The sequence below is a fragment of the Copadichromis virginalis genome, linkage group LG13 (assembly GCF_057382275.1).
Source record: "Copadichromis virginalis isolate Kocher_CV1m ecotype Utaka linkage group LG13, C_Virginalis_male_GT1.1, whole genome shotgun sequence".
Classification (NCBI taxonomy): domain Eukaryota; kingdom Metazoa; phylum Chordata; class Actinopteri; order Cichliformes; family Cichlidae; genus Copadichromis; species Copadichromis virginalis.
In genome coordinates, this window is record NC_140630.1 from 21123486 (window position 1) to 21142053 (window position 18568).

At 39.8% G+C, this 18568-nt stretch overlaps 1 protein-coding gene across 2 annotated transcripts; it reads right to left on the reverse strand.

The window, feature by feature from the left end:
- Positions 1–5408: 5408 nt before the first annotated feature.
- agpat4 (1-acylglycerol-3-phosphate O-acyltransferase 4 (lysophosphatidic acid acyltransferase, delta)) lies at positions 5409–11143 on the reverse strand. Of its 2 annotated transcripts, none has more exons than XM_085477968.1 (9): positions 10534–11133; positions 8972–9152; positions 8560–8729; positions 8313–8474; positions 8042–8195; positions 7804–7906; positions 7650–7725; positions 6580–6778; positions 5409–5900 (listed from the first exon to the last, which is right to left on the reverse strand). In XM_085477968.1, the coding sequence occupies exons 2-9, from the start codon at positions 9147–9149 to the stop codon at positions 5809–5811; spliced, it is 1134 nt and encodes a 377-aa protein (XP_085334094.1). In that variant the 5' UTR covers positions 9150–9152; positions 10534–11133; the 3' UTR covers positions 5409–5808. The 2 variants fall into 2 exon arrangements, 1 of the variants encoding a protein (XP_085334094.1); XR_014923605.1 differs by having other exon boundaries at positions 5837–5900; positions 6453–6778; positions 10534–11143.
- Between the last annotated feature and the right edge of the window lie 7425 nt (positions 11144–18568).

The window sequence follows — 18568 nt, forward strand, 5'->3', positions numbered from 1 at the left end:
GAAACAGACATAATTTAGGCTTTGTGACGTGTTTGAAGTAGCCATAAGAAGATTGATGCGCTTTCATTATAAGGATAGAAATGGGGAACGACAATACTCAGGTAGGCTGTGTGCTTAGAAAATATCCCCCACCTTATGTTGTTTAGGACTAATTCTGGGCCTACCATCTGAATGTCGCAGCAGATATTGAGACTCATTAAACCAGGCAATATTTTCCGAACTTTTGTTGTCTAGATTTGGTGAGCCCATGTGAATTAGAGCCTCAGTTTCCTGCTCTTAGCTGACAGGAGTGGTTGGGGTGTGGTCTTCTGCTGCTGTTGTAAATGGCCTGTATTTATATAGCGCTTTACTAGTCCCTAAGGATCCCAAAGCGCTTTACATATCCAGTCATCCACCCATTCACACACTGGGTTGTAGCCCATCTGCTTCAAGGTTTGATGTGTTGTGCATTCAGAGATACTTTACCTCATACCTTGTTTGCAACAAGGGGTTGTTAGAGTTGCTGTTGCCTTTCTATCAACTATAAACCCTAGAGATGGCTGGGCAGGAAAATCCTAGTGGATGAGCTGTTTCTGAAATACTCAGACCAGCAAATCTGTCACCAACAACCAACCGTGCCACATTAAAAGTCACTGAAATCACCTTTCTTGCTTATTGTGATGTTCGGTCATCTTGACCTGCATGGCAAATTGCACTGAGCTGTTACCATGTGACTGGTGAACAAGCACTGGAACCGTGAGTGTATTTCATAATGCAATCTTTGATCCATAGCAAAACAGCTCTGTGCTTTTTCTTCTTCTTACATTTTCAACATCTGAAGACCAGTGCCAAGAAAAACACAAGTGGTGAAACTGGTAGCTGTTAATGTAAAATCATCTGAGTTGGAGGAAAGTGTTGAACTTTGTATTACCAAAGCGTCTCTGCCAGTCTCAGTCAAACTTCCAGGGGAGCTGAGAGTATATTTAGAATTTCACATGCGCAAATCAGAATGAAGGGAGGACAGTTTTGCGCGGGACATTTCCCACAGTAAATTTCTTTTATGTGAATTTTTCCTTCAATACATGAAGAAAATATAGCGTCAAGACCCCGGTTATGTCTGTGCCTGTATCAACTCTTAATAATCCATCAGTTTAATGTGTCCTTGACCTTGTATTTACAATAAATACTCTGTTTCCTCAAGCTAATGACATTAGAAAACTACATTTCACGTGAATAAATAAGATAAACAGATAAGAATAGACCTTAATTCGCTAGTCTTATTTTCTGTATGATAGTGTTTGCTGTATTTTACCCCAATAAGCCATCTTTTGATCCAGAAGTTTAGCACGCAATTGCAAACAGCTGTAGCCACACAAGCGAAGACAGCAGCAGGTACAGAAGTGGTCAGAAGTTTACATATACTCATCATGGGAATGTCGTAATTTTGGATTTTTAATGGTTTCTTTGAACTGTTCTTTTCCAGGGTGGAATGATAGATCTTTAATGACTTTAGAAAATGAGAATTGCGTGCATTATTTTAGGTTGGCCATAATCTACACAGGGTCAAATATATACATAGACCCGCACAGAAGTGTGGTTAAAATGTCCCATACTAAGTTGGATCTCAACCAACTTAGTATGGCTTTTGGGAAGCAATCAACAAGCTTCTAACATGATTTTGGTTGCATATTTGACCACTCCTTTTGGCAGAATCCCTAAATTTTATTTAAACTTGTTGGTTTCCTGGCACGGGCCCAACTTTGAAGTTAGTTTATAGTCAAAAGAATTTTCAATAGGATTTTAGGGCTTTGGGAGTCCACTCCTGAAGCTTAATGTTAGCATGCTTTCTCCACTCCAAAACCAGTTTTGATGTGTGTTTGGGATAATTGCCCAGCTGGAACACTCAACTGTGTCCCAGTTTTAGTTATCTGGCTGTTGATTTGAGGTGAAATTGGAGGCACTCCTCTTTCTTTATTATTTCATCCACTTCACCAGTACCAGCAAAACAGTCCCGGAGCATGATGCTACCACCACCATGCTTGACATCTGGCACATTGTTCTTAGGTTTGATAGCCTCACTCCAAACATGCCTCATCATTGTGGCCAAACAGCTCAATCTTTGTCTCATCTCACCATAAAACGGTTCTCCAGCAAACATTTGGTTTGTCCATGTGGGTAGCTGCAAATTTCAGTTGCGCTTGAATCTGTCTATTTTGGAGCAGGGGTTTCTATCTTGAAACACCCTCTCAGACCACAGTTATGTAAAACTTGCTTCATTTTGGACAGTGACTGCTGCCATTCTACACGTTTCTATTTCATGGCGCGCTTCTCTAAGGGTAACAGTTTCTTCCAGACCATGACAAAGTTGTGACACATCTGTATAACTTTTACTTATGCAGGATTATTTGAACTGATAATTTTGGAATCTGCAGTTGTTTAGAAATGTCTCTGAAAGAGCTTCCTGACTTCTGGAAACGTAAAAGTTCAACGAAATCATTAAAACCCCCAAATTACCATGACATTCATGCCCATGACAAGTGCACATAAATTCCTGACCACAACTGGAAGTACCATTTGTTAAATTAATTTGATTTACATATACAGCTAGCATTTTCTGCTCAAAGGCCTGTGACCATATTCACAGGAATTTCCATAAACAATCTGGGAATAGTGAACATTCTGAAATGAACCACCACTAAGCCTGCTATCACTTTAAAGGTTTTATTTTAGAGTACTGCTGTTAAAGTCGTTTAACTGTTAACTGTTATGCAAACTGATGTCTTTGGATGCAAAACTGTTTTTGAACGTGTTTACTGCAACAAGGTAAAATTACACAAGTCTTCCTTTAAGCAACAACACCTAACATCCAAGTGTGATCTGTGTAGCTGAGAATGGCATTAGTGTACACAGCTTGTGATGCAATAGGCCATTCTGATGCTGATTATACTGCACAGGAAGAGGGATTTTAGCAGCTGCAGTAGGTCTATTGTGCTGTACTGCACGAATCAAAGCTGTAAAACACAGCCACGTCTTCATGTCACACGCCTGAATTGATGGGCGAGGCACAGCATTATCAGCTCAAGGCTAGTGCTTTCATAAGGTGTGACAGCACCTCAGGCCACTATGACATAAAGATACAGATTAAACTCGAAGAAAGGACAAATGTGACACCATTTGTTGTGAGTCACTACTCATTTCTTTTTGTTTTGGTTGCAAGAAGCCAGGCTTTCTTTTTTTTTCCAAAGTGGTTTTGAGCAATAGTTCTCCAGGTTTCCAAATGTCCAAAGTTTCTCTTTGGACATTGGCTTCTTTTTCACTCATTTTCAGTCCAGTTCCTGGTCCTGACCATTTCCACAAGAATGCTTTTGTTTGCTTGCTTGTTTATTAAGCCATTTCACACTGGCATATCATGCACTGGGAATTGGAGAACAAAAGAAGACATTATAGTTCTGAAATAAATTATCTGCTGCAGACGGACAGTTTCTGATAGTCATGTCCTTTAAAATGAGACAGAAATTCAATAATTTACAATTTACGGTTTCTCAAAAGAAAAATTAATATGGTTGTTGTGTCAAGTTACACAACAGCAGTTCTTGTGTAATACTGTAATTGTGAAAGTCAGTGGTGAACGGACCGTAGTATTAATGAACCGGTGTGCGATGGTCTTAACACATAACTGAACAAAAGGCAGAAACATCCAAAGATGAACTTCAAGAAACCTGGAGAACTATTCCTGAAGACTGCTAAAGAAATGAGAAGAAAGCTTGCATAAGACAGTTCAGGCCGTGTTTAAGAATAAAGGCAGTAATGCCGAATATTGACTTTCCTGCTTGCTGGAATTGTACAAACTCTGTTTTTGCCTTTTATACTGTTTCCACAAATGTTGGAAAATGATTCAGTACAGTGCTGCACACAGTCCTAATGTTTTTTAGTTAAATATACAGAAATGAGGAGTTCTCTAAGGCTTTTAACTTTGTGTGAGAGACTTCTGTTTTATGCACTTGACCAGGGTTTCATATCTTATCTTTTGATTAAGAGTTAATCAGAAAACAACCTATATCTATGCTGTGAAATTTTCTGAGAATTTCCTCCAGGTTAAGGTAAGATTTTAATAGTTTAACTACATGGTTTATATTGTGTAAATGGAAAATGGGTTTACATTATGATGACTCACTACTGGACTGTGGGCACGTTTGTTTGCATTGGAAAATGTTCTATAAACACTTGAGAGGCCTGACCTGCAAATGTGTGAACTTTAAAAGACCTGTGATGCATACAGAGCTCATGTGTTAATGTGCTTCAAGTGGCTCAAATTTAGTAATTTTTTTTTAGAGATTTTTTACTCATCTTTTGTTTTGATTTTTAGTCACCATTTCCTGTGTAAAATTATTCATACTGATTTATTAATTTAACCATTGCCTACACATGTAGGTCACTTTTCCCAAAATAAAGTTGATGGAGCTGTGCAGAGATGTGCTGTGCATCTTTCATAACATCAGCTAATATGAGGCTTGAGCTTTGAGTTTGTATCCAAACTTATTGATCCAATTCTTTCTCATATATGTCTAAATCGAGGCGTTCAGCATCAGCCTCCCTATTAATATTTTTAATTCTGTTATTGAAGATATTGATTCACTGTTTACTTATTTACTAATGTAAACCAGCACCTGAGGACATCAGGATCAGCAGGTAAGAAATTTTATCTTGTGTCCTGCTGGCGTGTTACCACCAGGTGTCTCTGTGGTTTGGCATTTTCTCTTTTTCCTTCTTGTTGCATGATTACTTTTCCTCACTGGATGCTTGCATCACTGTTTAACAGTTTATTTTTTTTTACCATTTTCTCATTCTTTGATGGTCGTGGGCAAACAGGAGACACATGGAGTTTGAGCTTTGTCCTCTCAGACCATGCAAATCGCACCAACTTTAATTACTTTGTCACACAGCCGTAGATGGAAAGACTGCAACAGTGAATGTCAACAAAAAGTTACTGGAACTTTTGTTTTTACTGCCAACATATAAACGGACGGACTATATTTATGGAACCGTGCGGCACATCGGTTCACTTACTGATTTATTTAGAAAAAAAAGAAAGCCACACGTGTAGATTAGATGTAATTTAGCTGGTCAATCTTCCTTATTACCTGAAGAATATAAACTGACTACGAGTTTCTACATTACGCCCAGTGTAGTCGCAGTTGAGACGCTGCTTTAGCATCTATTCAATGTCTTAATGCTCCAAAATATTCTCATACTGGGAGTTAAGTCATCCTTGCCTTAGCAGACGAGGAAATATCAACTGGAAGGCTCAGGTTTTGTTTTTTTTTAACAATAAACTATTTGCTGGTGAAGTCCTGTTCTTTTGTCTGGATTGTAGCCAAATTTGAGCAGAAAAAAAGGCCCTGATCTTCGTCATACCATTCATTAACTACTTCTTTTTTTTTTTTTTTAAGTACAAACAACAACAAAGGCCACTTTTTTTGTGCAAAATTTTTATTTTCTCTCACCTCCTAAATGTCATCTGTGCATTACAGTGCAATCATTGAGGTAGTCCACTTGCCTTTTGGTTGAATTAAATTTGTTTCTATAGCAAATGTTGGTCTTGGCTGTTCTCAAACATACTCTGATTTTAATCCTGTGTTTAACCTGCTTACCAAGTCCCCAGTCTTCTGCAGCATAGCGTTAGTGTAAAACTATCCTGTCTGCGCTTGCTTTGAAGCAGGTCTGCACTTGCAAATGGCAGTCTGGCAGGACTGTTTTGGCACAAGTTTTCCTGACGGCAGTTTGCAGATTAGTAGCTCTGCAATAAAAAGACGCCGTTTCCAGAATACACTAGTTGTTGTTTAGAGAAACCTCCTTATTCCCATAGTTTGAGGCTCTTTTTATCTCAGTCTGGCCAATCATCCAGCGAACTCCCAGTGAAGCTGTGGGAAGAAAAGACAAAAAAAAAAAAAAATCACCACAGGATTCAGAGAAGCTACAGCATTGTTTGAGTGAGTCACAAAGAAGTGCTGACAGGCTTTGAAATGGGACATTTTTATTTCCACAGTAAATTTGACTTTGAATGTGGTGCATATGCCCTTTAATTATCAAGCGTTTTTATTATGACAATTTAGTGACGTGGCTGAATACGTCACTTTGAAATGAGAAGCAATGTTGCACATTAACTGGCTCTTTTAAATAACTGATAACACCTAAGCCATCTCCTCCAAGTCTGGCCTCTTATTTATTGTGGAAACTGCAACATGCTCTTGAAAAACCCGTGCTGTTAGAGTGATTAATTCCATTTAACAGTGAAACCAGTGAGATAATAATAATAATAATAATAATAATAATAATAATAATAATAATAAAAAGAATCAGGTGGATGACTTGATATCTAACTTTGATATTTTATTTTTAAGCACATGCCTGAATGCTGTTATGGACATGCTCCCAATACTGATGAATTAATAAAATAAAAGAGGGAGACTTACATTTGAGGTGTCAAATCTGCTGCTTTATGTAACATTTGGACAAAAAGGAGCTGGTTAAAGTGAGGGATGGGCCGTATTAAACCATATTATGGTGGCTTGACCTTGCCTGTGAATGGATGACACAAACCTGCAGAGCAGACAGCCACGGAAGCTACGATGGTAAATACTGATCCAGAGCTGATCAGCTGAGTGAGCAGCAGGCCTAGAGGGTACAGGAGCAGGCAGGACCAGAATAGCCAGTTGATCAAGGACCATGGTCGACGAGGAGGACTCATTATGGGGCCCGGGAAGCGCCCAGTCTTTGCGTAGTGCTCTTGAAAGCTATCCTGTTAACAAATTAATGCAACGGCAGCTCAACACCAAAACCCACAACAGGGAAGCACGGCTAAAGTTGGTTCTTTTAAAGCCACGTGGCTGCTGTGTGTCTAAAAAAAAAAAACCCCAGTAAGAGCTAAAATGGAACCAAGTGTGTACAAAGTTTAACATTCCCAAGTTCAGATTCAAGAGTTCAGTTATAAAGTGCATGGATTGAAAAGTAATTAAAAAGGTGGCATGGCAGTCAGCCAAAACCACAGATAAGCTCACCACACCTTCAAAACTGTGTATATAATAGGTCAATTTGTTACATGACATTGACTCTATCTCTATAAAAAGGTTCGCGAGCCAAACTGTTCCTACCCTCAAAGTTAATTTTTACCACTAATGCCATTTGTGGTGAGCAATAAATATTTCCTCACACTAATCTTCCACTCAAGTGCAAAAGCTTCCAGCTTTTTAATATTGTTTGTGTTCTCTGCTGGAGCTGCTTTCTTTAAATTACACCAAAATCTTTATGTTTTCATGTGGAATTCAAATCCGAGATGATTCCAGATCCAGGTTTTGGCTGTCTGGGCACTTCTGTAAGATCAGTGGCTGGATCAAAAAATTTCAAAGACACTGTTTACCAGTTCCTGTAGCACCAAAAATACCCCTACAAGAGGATGGAGCCACCCATTTATTTATAGTACTACTATTCAGTGTGAAACAGTGCATCAGCCTTCAGGGGGAAAAAAAGAAAAGAAGAGGCACTTATTTTAGGCTACATATCTAATCAGTATGGCTTCTATTTCAGTAATAAGAAACTGGGTGATTTAGTACCTCTACCTAATGCGTCTCTTTTGAAAATCATGCATCCATCAGAATATTTAAGACTCTCACCTTCTCCTGGTAAAGTTTGTGGAGCCACTCAGCACACTCCTTCTCATCTTCTGGGATCAACTCTAGAGGAATTCTCCTGCATGTCACAGAGATGAAGGTTACACCAGCACACAGGAAATGAAAAGCAACAAGTGTGTGAAACATCAGTTCCTACCTCACATATAAGTCTGCGTGATATTTTTTCCCGTTAAGAAGCCCCAGCAAAGTCGGCATTTCATTGTTTCTGAAGTTCAGCGTGGAATCGTAAACAGCCGCAGCTGCACAACACGGAACATGCGGCGGTTAGTCAGCGCCACCTTTCATTTGATTTGCAAATCCACCCCCCGCCCCATAAAACTGATCGGGTACTTTCTGGTGGCCACATTTAAATACATAGACAAAGACAAACTCACCCGTCCCTCTGAGGCTCTGAACTGTTACCCAGAATCCTTTGGTTCTGGGCAAAAGATGATACTTTAGTTTGGACAACCCTTTGCTTTCAGCCACCTGCATGCTGACCTGGTGCTTCTTTGGTGTGAAGCGTGTCCCTTCGCAATGAAGCAAGAACTTTTGCCAAAAAAGAAAAAAAAAAGTTGGGTGTTATATAATTATATTATAATTATGGCCACAAAAATATCACTCTCACTTCTCTTGATTCTAAAATTACCACAGACTGAAACCCACCCAGAAGTTTTCTGGGTAATCCCGCAGTTTCTCAAGACTCTCATTCACCGTCCTTCGATCTTCCTCCCATTTCCTTTTGCAGAAAACTATCTCCAAGAAGTACCACATCCAGCCGATGATCGGTACATAAGCCAGCTGTTTTTTGGCTAACACTTTTGAGCTCTGGAAGTTGAGAACACATTGAAAGAACTGGAGGGAAGCATTGAATTGAGGGGTGGGTGAAGTTTTCTGGCTTACTTTCACTTACCCCAAGAACTCCAAATCTCTCACAGAAGGTCCAACCACACAGGAAGTCTATCTCAAAAGCGTGGTTGAGGACCACAATGGCATTCTCTTTTCCATACAGTGGATAACTCTTTGGGTCAGTGTAGAGTGTGCACTCTGTCCCAGACCACCACTCCAAGATAGCAACCATCTCTAAGGACAAAGACGCAAACAGGTACATGTGAGTAAAGGACACCTGGATTGCTTTTGTGAAATGATGCCATGCAGTACAGAGTTCTGGGAACTCGTGCAGCAGAGGGTTGTCATAACATCACACCAACAGCACCACTGAAACCACTGAAACTAAAGGTTTCTTCTCCCAGAAGCAGAAGAAAAAACTTTTCTGCTTCTGGGAAACAGCCAGGTTGTAATGGTACAGCTAAGGTTATACATACGGCTGGAGATGCAGTAGGCCAGTCTGATGTTGATTCTGCGGGCCAGCTGCTTACTGACCAGCCACACAGGTAAAGTACAAAGCTGCAACAGGTTGATAATAAGGCCGCTGACCAGGAAGACATAGCAGATGATCAGGTGGCACAAGAACTGGGATTTTAGCAGCTGAAGAAGCCCCATGTTCTGTAAAAGTTCATAAGAAGACATTTAATTACATCAGGTAACAACAATAACATAAAATCGTCTCATTTTTTGTTGGCTTCTGATTGCTTGTGACTCAAAGGTAGAGAAACTATGTCCAGTACTGTACTGTCCTAAAGTCTGGAACAACCTCTTTTTTTTTTTTTTTTTTTTTTAATACTTTGCAAGTAGCCCGACCTTTTTATATTTGAAAAAGAAGCTTTGAGCAACAATTCACCAGGCTTTTCAGTCCTTGTACATGACCACTTTAAAAGAAGTGTTTTTGTTTTTCATTTTTTTGCTTGTCAAGCCACTAAAAAAAGGATCCAACTCTAGAACCAGTGCCGTGTCTCTCTGATTCAAGCAGCCTGTTGCAAACACACATAATTATAATTGTTCCCATTTCTTTTGTTGAGACTATGAAACATGTCAAATATAACACTGTTTGACAGGGATAAAAACAGTATCTTTGCACCATCAAGGAGGGGAAAAAAAGAATCAACAAACAAATGAGGAAACTGGACGAGTGTAGGACAAAAGAAGTAATGACAGGACTAAAAAACTATTTATAGCAAACAGTGACAGTACTTGAAAATTGTGTCTCTGAGAAATATTAAAAAAAACAAAAACAAAAGATAAATGACCAGACACAGGACCTGAGAGATGCATGTGGGCCTTCCTCAACTGACAACGATTTGAACCAAAAATGTCAAATCTGGTTTCATCACTCCATCAGGCCAGTTGCCATATTTCTTTCAGTCTAATCCACATTATAGTCCTTTTCTTCTCTCTTTTTGTCTCATATACTGTCATCCCATACATAGACACAAGATTCAGTATATTTCCCAACTGTTTCTTTCTAATAGTTCCTGTTTTTAAACGTTTGAAAAACAATAATAAAGAAAATAATATATACATTCTCCACCTTTGAGGCACAAGCAACCAGGATATAAAATACAAAGCAGCAAAATATGTTATATACTATTATTAATTTGTTCCACGCAAAGCCAGGCTGTGATCAAAACTGTTCTCAGAGTTTCTAAAACATGAATCGAGTCTGACATAAAGGATTTCTTTGAACGTTTTTACTCCCCCCCCTCTGAATAGTGTCTTTGAGATGCATTCCAGAGCCAAACAGCCAATCAGAGGGCAATTGTTTGCTGTTTGCTCCTAACAACACATGACCTTTTCAGGAACAGGGAAAACCATATCACCAATTATTCATAGTCAATCCCACAACGGCCTTCTCTGTGTTTACTGAGTTTTCCTTACGCAAACTGTTAGGTTAGCAGCTGTTTCAGAGCACAGAGAAACACGACTGGAAAATGACCAAACTGCTTAAACACAAAACCCATGTACACACCTGCAAACACGTGACACTTACCTTGATTCTGTATTAGTGCCCAGTGTTCCTGCCTCAGACACCTTTCTACCTTTCCAAACAGTGTAAATGAACAAATTTAAAAGACAACCAAACACCACTATCCCACTACACGTCCATGCCACCTCCAGTTCGCGATGTCCCTCGTCCTTCAGCTGTTAGTGCGCAGGCCTAGAACTATGCACCACCCGGCCATCTGGTGAAACGTCCTTCAGCATGAGGAACCACACCCATCCGCCTGCCAAACCTGGATCGCGGGATGCAGACATGTGTGAACCTGCGCCACCTTCGAGAAACTCTGCAGACAGCCTCGCGCGAAGATCGTCTACTCTTTGTTGGCCCAATCAAAACACAGGATTTTCTCTACATAATGAAGTGGAACATATGACTAATACAACGACAACAAATATGACGTTGTAATAATAGACTTTTTCTTCTCATATAGTTATTATGTCCGATATAATCTTTAAAAAACAAAATGGTTTTAACAGAAAGTTATACTATATCCCAACATTTCCTGGTGCGGTTACACTCTTTTTTGTTGTTGGTCTCACAAACTCGGGCTGAGTGAGACCTCTTCTTTTCCCTTCCAGCTCCGATGCCAAATTTGGTCACAGGAAAAGCGGGAAGCGCGTGGGAGGCATGGGCGGCGCAACGTTTTCGTCATACACGTGATAAATTCTTCTGAAACCCAAGAAACGTCGTAAGTCGCTTCCTTGTTTCGATTTGAGTGGGTAAGAGTAGTAACGACGGCCTCGTGTCTTTTAATGTAGCATTTAGCAGCACACAGAGTGGGCGTCCCTTGAATGTAATTGGCTGAAATCACTTTCGTTGCCACTAGCTAATGGAGTGCATGCGGCCAGCTCCCCCTGCTGGTGATGTAGTGTATGTACGTAGAAGAAAAATGTTTAAAGGAGCAATCGATCTCAAAATAAATGCAGTGAATACAAATCTGGACTCATTAACTGTTAAATTTAAGGGATTCCATTAGTTTTAGAAATTATATCATTTAATTACAGGTCACAAAGGTAAAATATATATTTTTATGAACAAAACAAAACAACTGTTTAGAATGTATGTCAACAATGATGACAACATAAATACATTTTAATGACTTTAATTAAATATTATATTTTAGTAAATTTATTATCGTAAAGTAGCACATGTGGTTCTGGGTTTGCATTCAACTTTAACAGTTATTAAACTATATTGCAATTTATCTCCTTTTTTAAACTGCAAGTTATATCTGCAAAGTTAGACTTTGTCAGTGTCTGTTTTATCCAGTAAGATAAAGTTATCTCACTTTATTTTTCTGTTGCAAAATGAGACTGTCAGGCATACCAACATTGTACTTAAAACCTGCCATAAATTTTTCCTATCAGACGAAGTAAGTCTGCGATCAATCTGATATACATAGGCAGTTTAAGCTCAGGTTGGCTGCGACGGATTGGAGACCTGTCCATGGTGAACCTTGCCCTGTCACCTGTGGCAGCAGGGCTCCAGCCCCCTTACAAAACTGAATTTGAGTAGAAGAAGAAAGTTTAACATCTTGTCCACACCTGCCTCAACTCCACCAGTCCACCCAACCACTACTGCTGCTCTGTCTCAGCTCTGCTCCTCTGCCTTAAACCAATTTGATTCAGCTGATATACTTTAGATTTCACTCTTTCACTCTGCTTCTATTAGTTCTCCAAACTCTGGACTCTCTGCTCAGTTCACCTACAGTTCCCCTGTTGCTCTGCACAGCACATAAATGTTTAGATTAAACTCAAAGCACTATTTGAGAATAAAGTCAAAATGTAGCAATTAAAGTTGTCGTTTTAAGTGAAACAACTGCCTCCAACAACTGCCACAGCTCCTGCACCCTCTACAAAATCCTTTGTGTAGATGAGTTAGTGAAACATCTTGTGATACAGTGTACATCCTCCTTAAATGGGTGTAACCATCAGTATCCTTGCATCTGTTGATTAGCTGGAATGTGGAAACGGCAAAAAGAATACGTCATACACGTACATACGTAATACCACTTGCTGACACCAGAGGGTAATAAAGATTCACTAAACACGACTCCATTAGAAAAGAAAAGTGTCTCAGGATAGATAGTCCTGTCATTCCCTATGGTATAAATACCAAATCTGTGTTCTATTTAATCTGCAAAAGTGTGATATGCCATCCTTAATGGACCCATCAAGCCAACAAACATATTTCTTTTTTCTACTTTTTCTTTTGTAACCCAAAGCTTTGGTAAGAAGACTGATGGTGTTTTATGACAGTCCAATCTAGTGGGTTGATGAGGTGTTTCTGGCTCTCATTTTAAGGTCGTATAAGTTTAAACAAATATTAAAGTGGCTCAGGTAGTCCCTTATCGTCAAATGCTAAACACAAGCAGAGCAAAGGGGCTGTAGGGAAGTCTAGGATACGCAGGCCACTTTGTAACCACAGAAATTACGAGGCAAAGCATCTCAGAATCTTTGTCTGCACTACTACATATTTAAAATACTCCTAGGCAACAATTTTGAGAGATTTTTCCCACTTTCTTGAAATGCTTTTCTCAGGTTTCAACATAAGCAGCACATTGGACTAATTTCCAGTCATTTTGTGTTTCCATAAAAATCCTTCTTCCATATGTGTGTTAAACTCGGGTTTAAGCTCTGCAGAGAGAGTTTGAGAAAAAATCATTATGTTCGGTGAAGGTGAAACATGGCAGCGAAGTAAAAATAAACAAAACATATTTCTGAGTTTATGGGGACTTAATAACAGCACACTTCAACTAGTTATTTCACAGTGACAGACATTTTGGATGCCTCGGTCAAATCAAAATAAACTAAAATAACGGTTCACCCGTCTTAGCAGAAACACTGCAGGATAAAGCCAAATCAGCTTGCAATAGGCGAATACATGAGAATCACTCTGCATTGGGGTGAAAACGTGCCTTGAAATTTGCTGCTAAACCAAAAAACGCTATCTATCAGAGTGCATCTCATCCAAAGTAGGCAGCCAGGAAGTGTGTATCTGTGTGAGAGTGTTGGTGTGTGTGTGTCTTCCCATTTCTCAGAAGAAAAGTGAACTGATATGTGGTTACTGGTTTTGAAGAAGTGATGCGGGGCTACCGAACCACAACAAGTTTGCCCATTCCAAGAGATGTCAGCTTTCATTCACTGAGTTATATGTTGCTGTAAAACGTTGCCCTCCTTTGGCCCCTTCTTGGTACATCAGGCAACTGGAGACCATACAAGAGCAATGTTGTGAGTTTGAGTGCAGCTCTTGACGTTTTTTGCATGACATCTCCTTTCTCTTATTTATTGCCCACTGTTAAATCAAGCAGAGAGGCTATAAAAATAATTTTTTAGGGGGAAAAAAAGCTTCCCTACAAGATTAAACCAAAGAGCAGATGTAATGAAGCTGGACTACATGCGTCTTTGACATGTGAGAAAGCTGGCCAATTTACCACAACACATCAACTTTAATCTTGAAAATCTCTGTTGTCACCCTATTAGGAATGCAGAATAATTTTTAAATAGCCTGCAACTTTATTTCCCCTTTTTATGTTTATTTGGGGAAACTAATTGATTACTCTCGAAAAAATCAGACGCAGCTGAAATATTTCAGTCAAGAGTGAATCAGGTTGATGCAGCTGGCCAAAGCCAAAAGTTTGTAGCCAGGACGATCTTTACTTTTGGCAGCGTGGGGCGATTTGGATGCTGTATGCTGTATGAAGAATGCAGCGAGGATTAGGTGAAATCGCTGCGATTGTGTGATTTATGAACCGTTTTGCGTCAACAGGCTGTGACTGGCTTCGACAAATTGACGCTCATTCAACCACTTTGCGTAACTCTTTAAGGTAATAGTTCTATCAGCATATGTTTCTCATTCGTCCAGGGGTGTTGGGTCTTGGTATGAGAAACCGCTTCCTCCTTTTAATGCAGTGAATTTATTTATGATTGTGCGATGCGTGGCTTGGTAACTTGATGTGCACGTGATGGTACAAACTGCTTTGAAAGTCGAAGGAAAACAGTGTAGCGCTTTTCCGAGCACAGTAAACAGCTGCGTGACGAGTCAAAAGAGTTGCCCCGGCAAAACAATCATGAAAAACCTTGACTTGGAAAAAGCTGCGGACATTTAGTAAATAAGGTGCTAAATTTGATGAGCAGCTGTGGATGTCTACATGTTGGAATCTCATGAAAAAAGATAATGGGATCAGGTTTTCTAAATGAATGTTTTAAGCTCTTGAATATATAGAGGGGAAAAAATACAGTTCAGATAAAGTGACAACATAGCCTGAGGTCTAAGCCCTATTTGACACAGCGTATATGCACAGTAAGCCAGTAATGAGATCCTGATGCATGCAGTGTCAGTTTCTCAAGGGGCTTGGCTTCTAGCATGGGTCAAAGTAACTGTGGGCCCCACCTGACACATCCACACATCTGACTGTCAGTGAAACACTGGGAGGTTTTCTGGAGTAGGGCTGAACGATATATCGCATTTGCGATAATATCGCGACATGATCAAGTGCAATTTTCTAACCGCAAAGGCTGCGATTATACTCTGGACATGTCCAAATTCATGGGCTGCATCCTCCTGAGGCCGCATTTGTAGACCGATTACGTCACAGCGACGCGCCGAAGGCTGTCCAAATTACTACCATATCCCAGAATTCATAGTGCGGCCCAGCCAAACTCCAGTTTCCAACAATGGCGGCCGCTACTAAGTTTTAAAATTACTCATACTAATCTTTCTGGGTCACAAAATAAACTTTTAAAATATTTTCAGGCGAGAAAGTAGTTGTGTAAACATCGAATATCTGCTCGGTTTATCAAGATATCCCATATTTGCAAAAGTGCTTCGACGTTTTCAGAGGCGTCTGCTACCCACCAGCTCGACAGCTAGCCGGGAGCTCGAGGGTTACTGATGCGGCCGAGAACGGCACAACTCCCGGCACATCATTTTCAGATCACCGCGGAGTTTCGCTGCTCGGGTTAAACGTAATATATAAGTCACTTAGACAACCTAAAAATGTTATTGTTGGGCTTTTTTCAGTGTTTTGTTTGTTCGTGAGTAAATCGGTTTGGCTGAGATTAAAGTTATTAGATTAGATAAAATAAAATTTTATTAATCCCCCGGGTGGGTTCCTCCTTGGTTTTCACACAGCTGACTAAACGTCAAACAGAAAACTTATTAAACAGAAGTATGAGACAGTCGAGAATTTACGCCAGTGTCTGGTTATATTTTAGATAGCAAGAAGCAGACGGCCGAGTTTATTAAACTCCACCGAGACAGCGGTGACGCTAATCAGAACTAGACCGTCCAATTTCACGCCTTTAAACTTTAAAGGCGTGTTTGTGTGTGTGTTTATACAATTGCTATTATGTTTGCACTTTATGTGTAATGTTACTGACTGCAGAGATCAGTAAGATGTGTGTATTTTTTATTTATTAGTTTTATTTATTTAATATTATTTTTTAATTGAATGACTGTCTAGTAGTTCACAGATGTCGAAAAACTGAGTGTGGTAAAGCCACTGATTTTGTTTATGTATATTTCTGCAATCTGCACATTGTACTGACTTTCATTTTAATGTTTACACCAGGGTTCCTTGTCAGCACTTTATGCTCAGATGTTTGTAAGCTAAAAATAAACTATTGTGTATGTTCAAATATACTGTTGTGATTGAAGAAGTTAAATAAAAATGTCAGTCATCAATTCATGCATCACCTCATGTCATCATAACAGAGGTCTGTCTTCCAGGAAAGAACAGTTTAAAATTAATGTAATATAGTATTGGCCATACTATATGATGTATTGCTTGTCTTTGTTTAATAATACAGAAGACAAAGACCTTAAAAAATAATTGCATATCGCATCACAATCGCAATATTGGGGCAAAAAATCGCAATTAGATTATTTTCCATAATCGTTCAGCCCTATTCTGGAGACACCTGTTCTGGTTCTCTCAGGGGTCCTGAAAAGAGTGCCAAAAAGATCGGTCGGAGGGAAGTTATTTGATGTAACGCCACTGAAGAGGGCTAAAATGCTGCGTAGTTATACAATTACATATCCTCTTTTTCAACTTCTACTCTTGCTTCCTCTGGCAGATTTGGGATTTGAATGTGCAGGAATGAGAAAGTGATTGAACACAAAATCACACGTGCAGAACTCTGGATGCTGGTTGGAGCACATGTGCGAGAGCAACAGTAATGCGCCCAAATGGAAATATGTGTTTCTGCTTCAGTAAGCAGTCAAGGATTTCTCTTTGTTGAAGGGATCAATATTGTGCAGGAAAAAAAAGAGACAACATGGAGATGCAGTATGTGCTTGTGGAATAAAATGGATGTTTCCAGGATTTTCCTGTCTCCAGCTTCCGATGGGTTTGAAACTAGTTTGCTCCAGTTACATTCAGTGGAAAGAGAAGTGTAGAGCTCGTGCTGCACTTTCTAAATATCATCTGCCTTTAAAGTGACACGAGGTGCTGTTTCATTTTTCTTTACTAAATTGTGTATCCACTGTTAATGCTTACTTTGCAGAATCAACATTTATACAGCATTTTATCCATCTTACTTGCAAATATGAATTTTTATAGATGAAACTAAAACGGAGCATTACACTGCTGCCTACGTATGGATAATTTTATAAACAGATATAAGAATACAGACTGTATTTAAAAGCCAATTTGGCCACCATGAAGCTAAGTGAAGTCTTATCTGGAACCCCAAGCTGACCATACCCATCTTTATTGTTCTTTTGTTTACTGTAAAGGGAGCATAACTTAAAAATGAACATGGTCTACTCAGTAAGACATGAAAATATTGATTTATGCCATGAATTTAGTAAGAAAGTGCTAAATGAAGTCATAGATCAGGGCATCTGCAAGGTTGTTCACCTATAGACCTTTATACAGTCACACTGCTTTTTGCAACCAGAGGAGTTCACCTTTGCAACATAAAAGCTATGCTCACAGTTTGATGATATGAAAATGGGATGGGACCGTGGTGCAGTGATTAGTGCTTATTAGAGGGCTCTGGGTTTGACTCCACCATCTGGGACCTTTCTTTCTGTAGTGCACATGTTCTACCTGTGCTTGCATGTATGCATGTTAGATTAAATGGGAATTCTAAACTGGCCATAGTTGTGATTTGTGAACTTCTCTGTTGGCTCCATGACAGGCTTGTGTACCCTACCTCTTGGTTCTATGATGATATGACAGCTGGGATAGGCTCCAGCCTCCTCCCAGTAGGACATGCCCATAACATCTCACCTGGGAGGAGATACCCAGGAGCCACCCTAATTAAATGCCCCAACAATTTCAGTTTACTTGTTGGTGGAGGAGCTGCGGCAGTCCCTCCAAAATTGAGCTTCTCACCGAGTTTCTAAAGCTGAGTCCAGACACCTTTGTTTCTTTTTGGATATAGGGGTTTATCCAAAATCTAATTCGTTTGGTCATTACCCAAAGCTTGTGACTTTAGATGTTTTTATTCTCAGCTCTCTCTTCACCACATCAGAGTGGTAGAGTGTCAACATCAGATGCTGCACCAGTCTGTTGATCTAATCTCCCGCTCCCCTATACCCTCACTTGTGAACAAGTCCCCAAGGTACCTAAACTGCTCCACTTGACTCAAAGTGGGCATTCCACCCTTTTACTGCGGAGAACTTTGCCCTCTGACTTGAAGGCGCTAATACTCATTCTCACCAATTCTCACTTGGCTGCAAAACCCTGCAGTGCTGGAGGCCACCAGCTGATGAAGCCAATAGAACCACATTATCTGTAAAAGGCAGATATGAGATTCTGAGGCCACCAAAGTGGAAGCCTGGCAACAGAGGGCATTGCTGTCAAACATTGCTGTCAAACACAGAAACCGGGTATGAGTCCGACTTATTGCCAGCAATGCAGACAAAGCTGTTGTTGTGGTTGTACAGAGACCCAATGGCACATGACAACAACACACCCTGAGAGGCCAAATGCTTTTTTTAGTCCACAAAACATAAAAAAAACCCCATCTATTGTCCTCTCATATTATTAAAGTATTTTTTCACTATAAAGGGC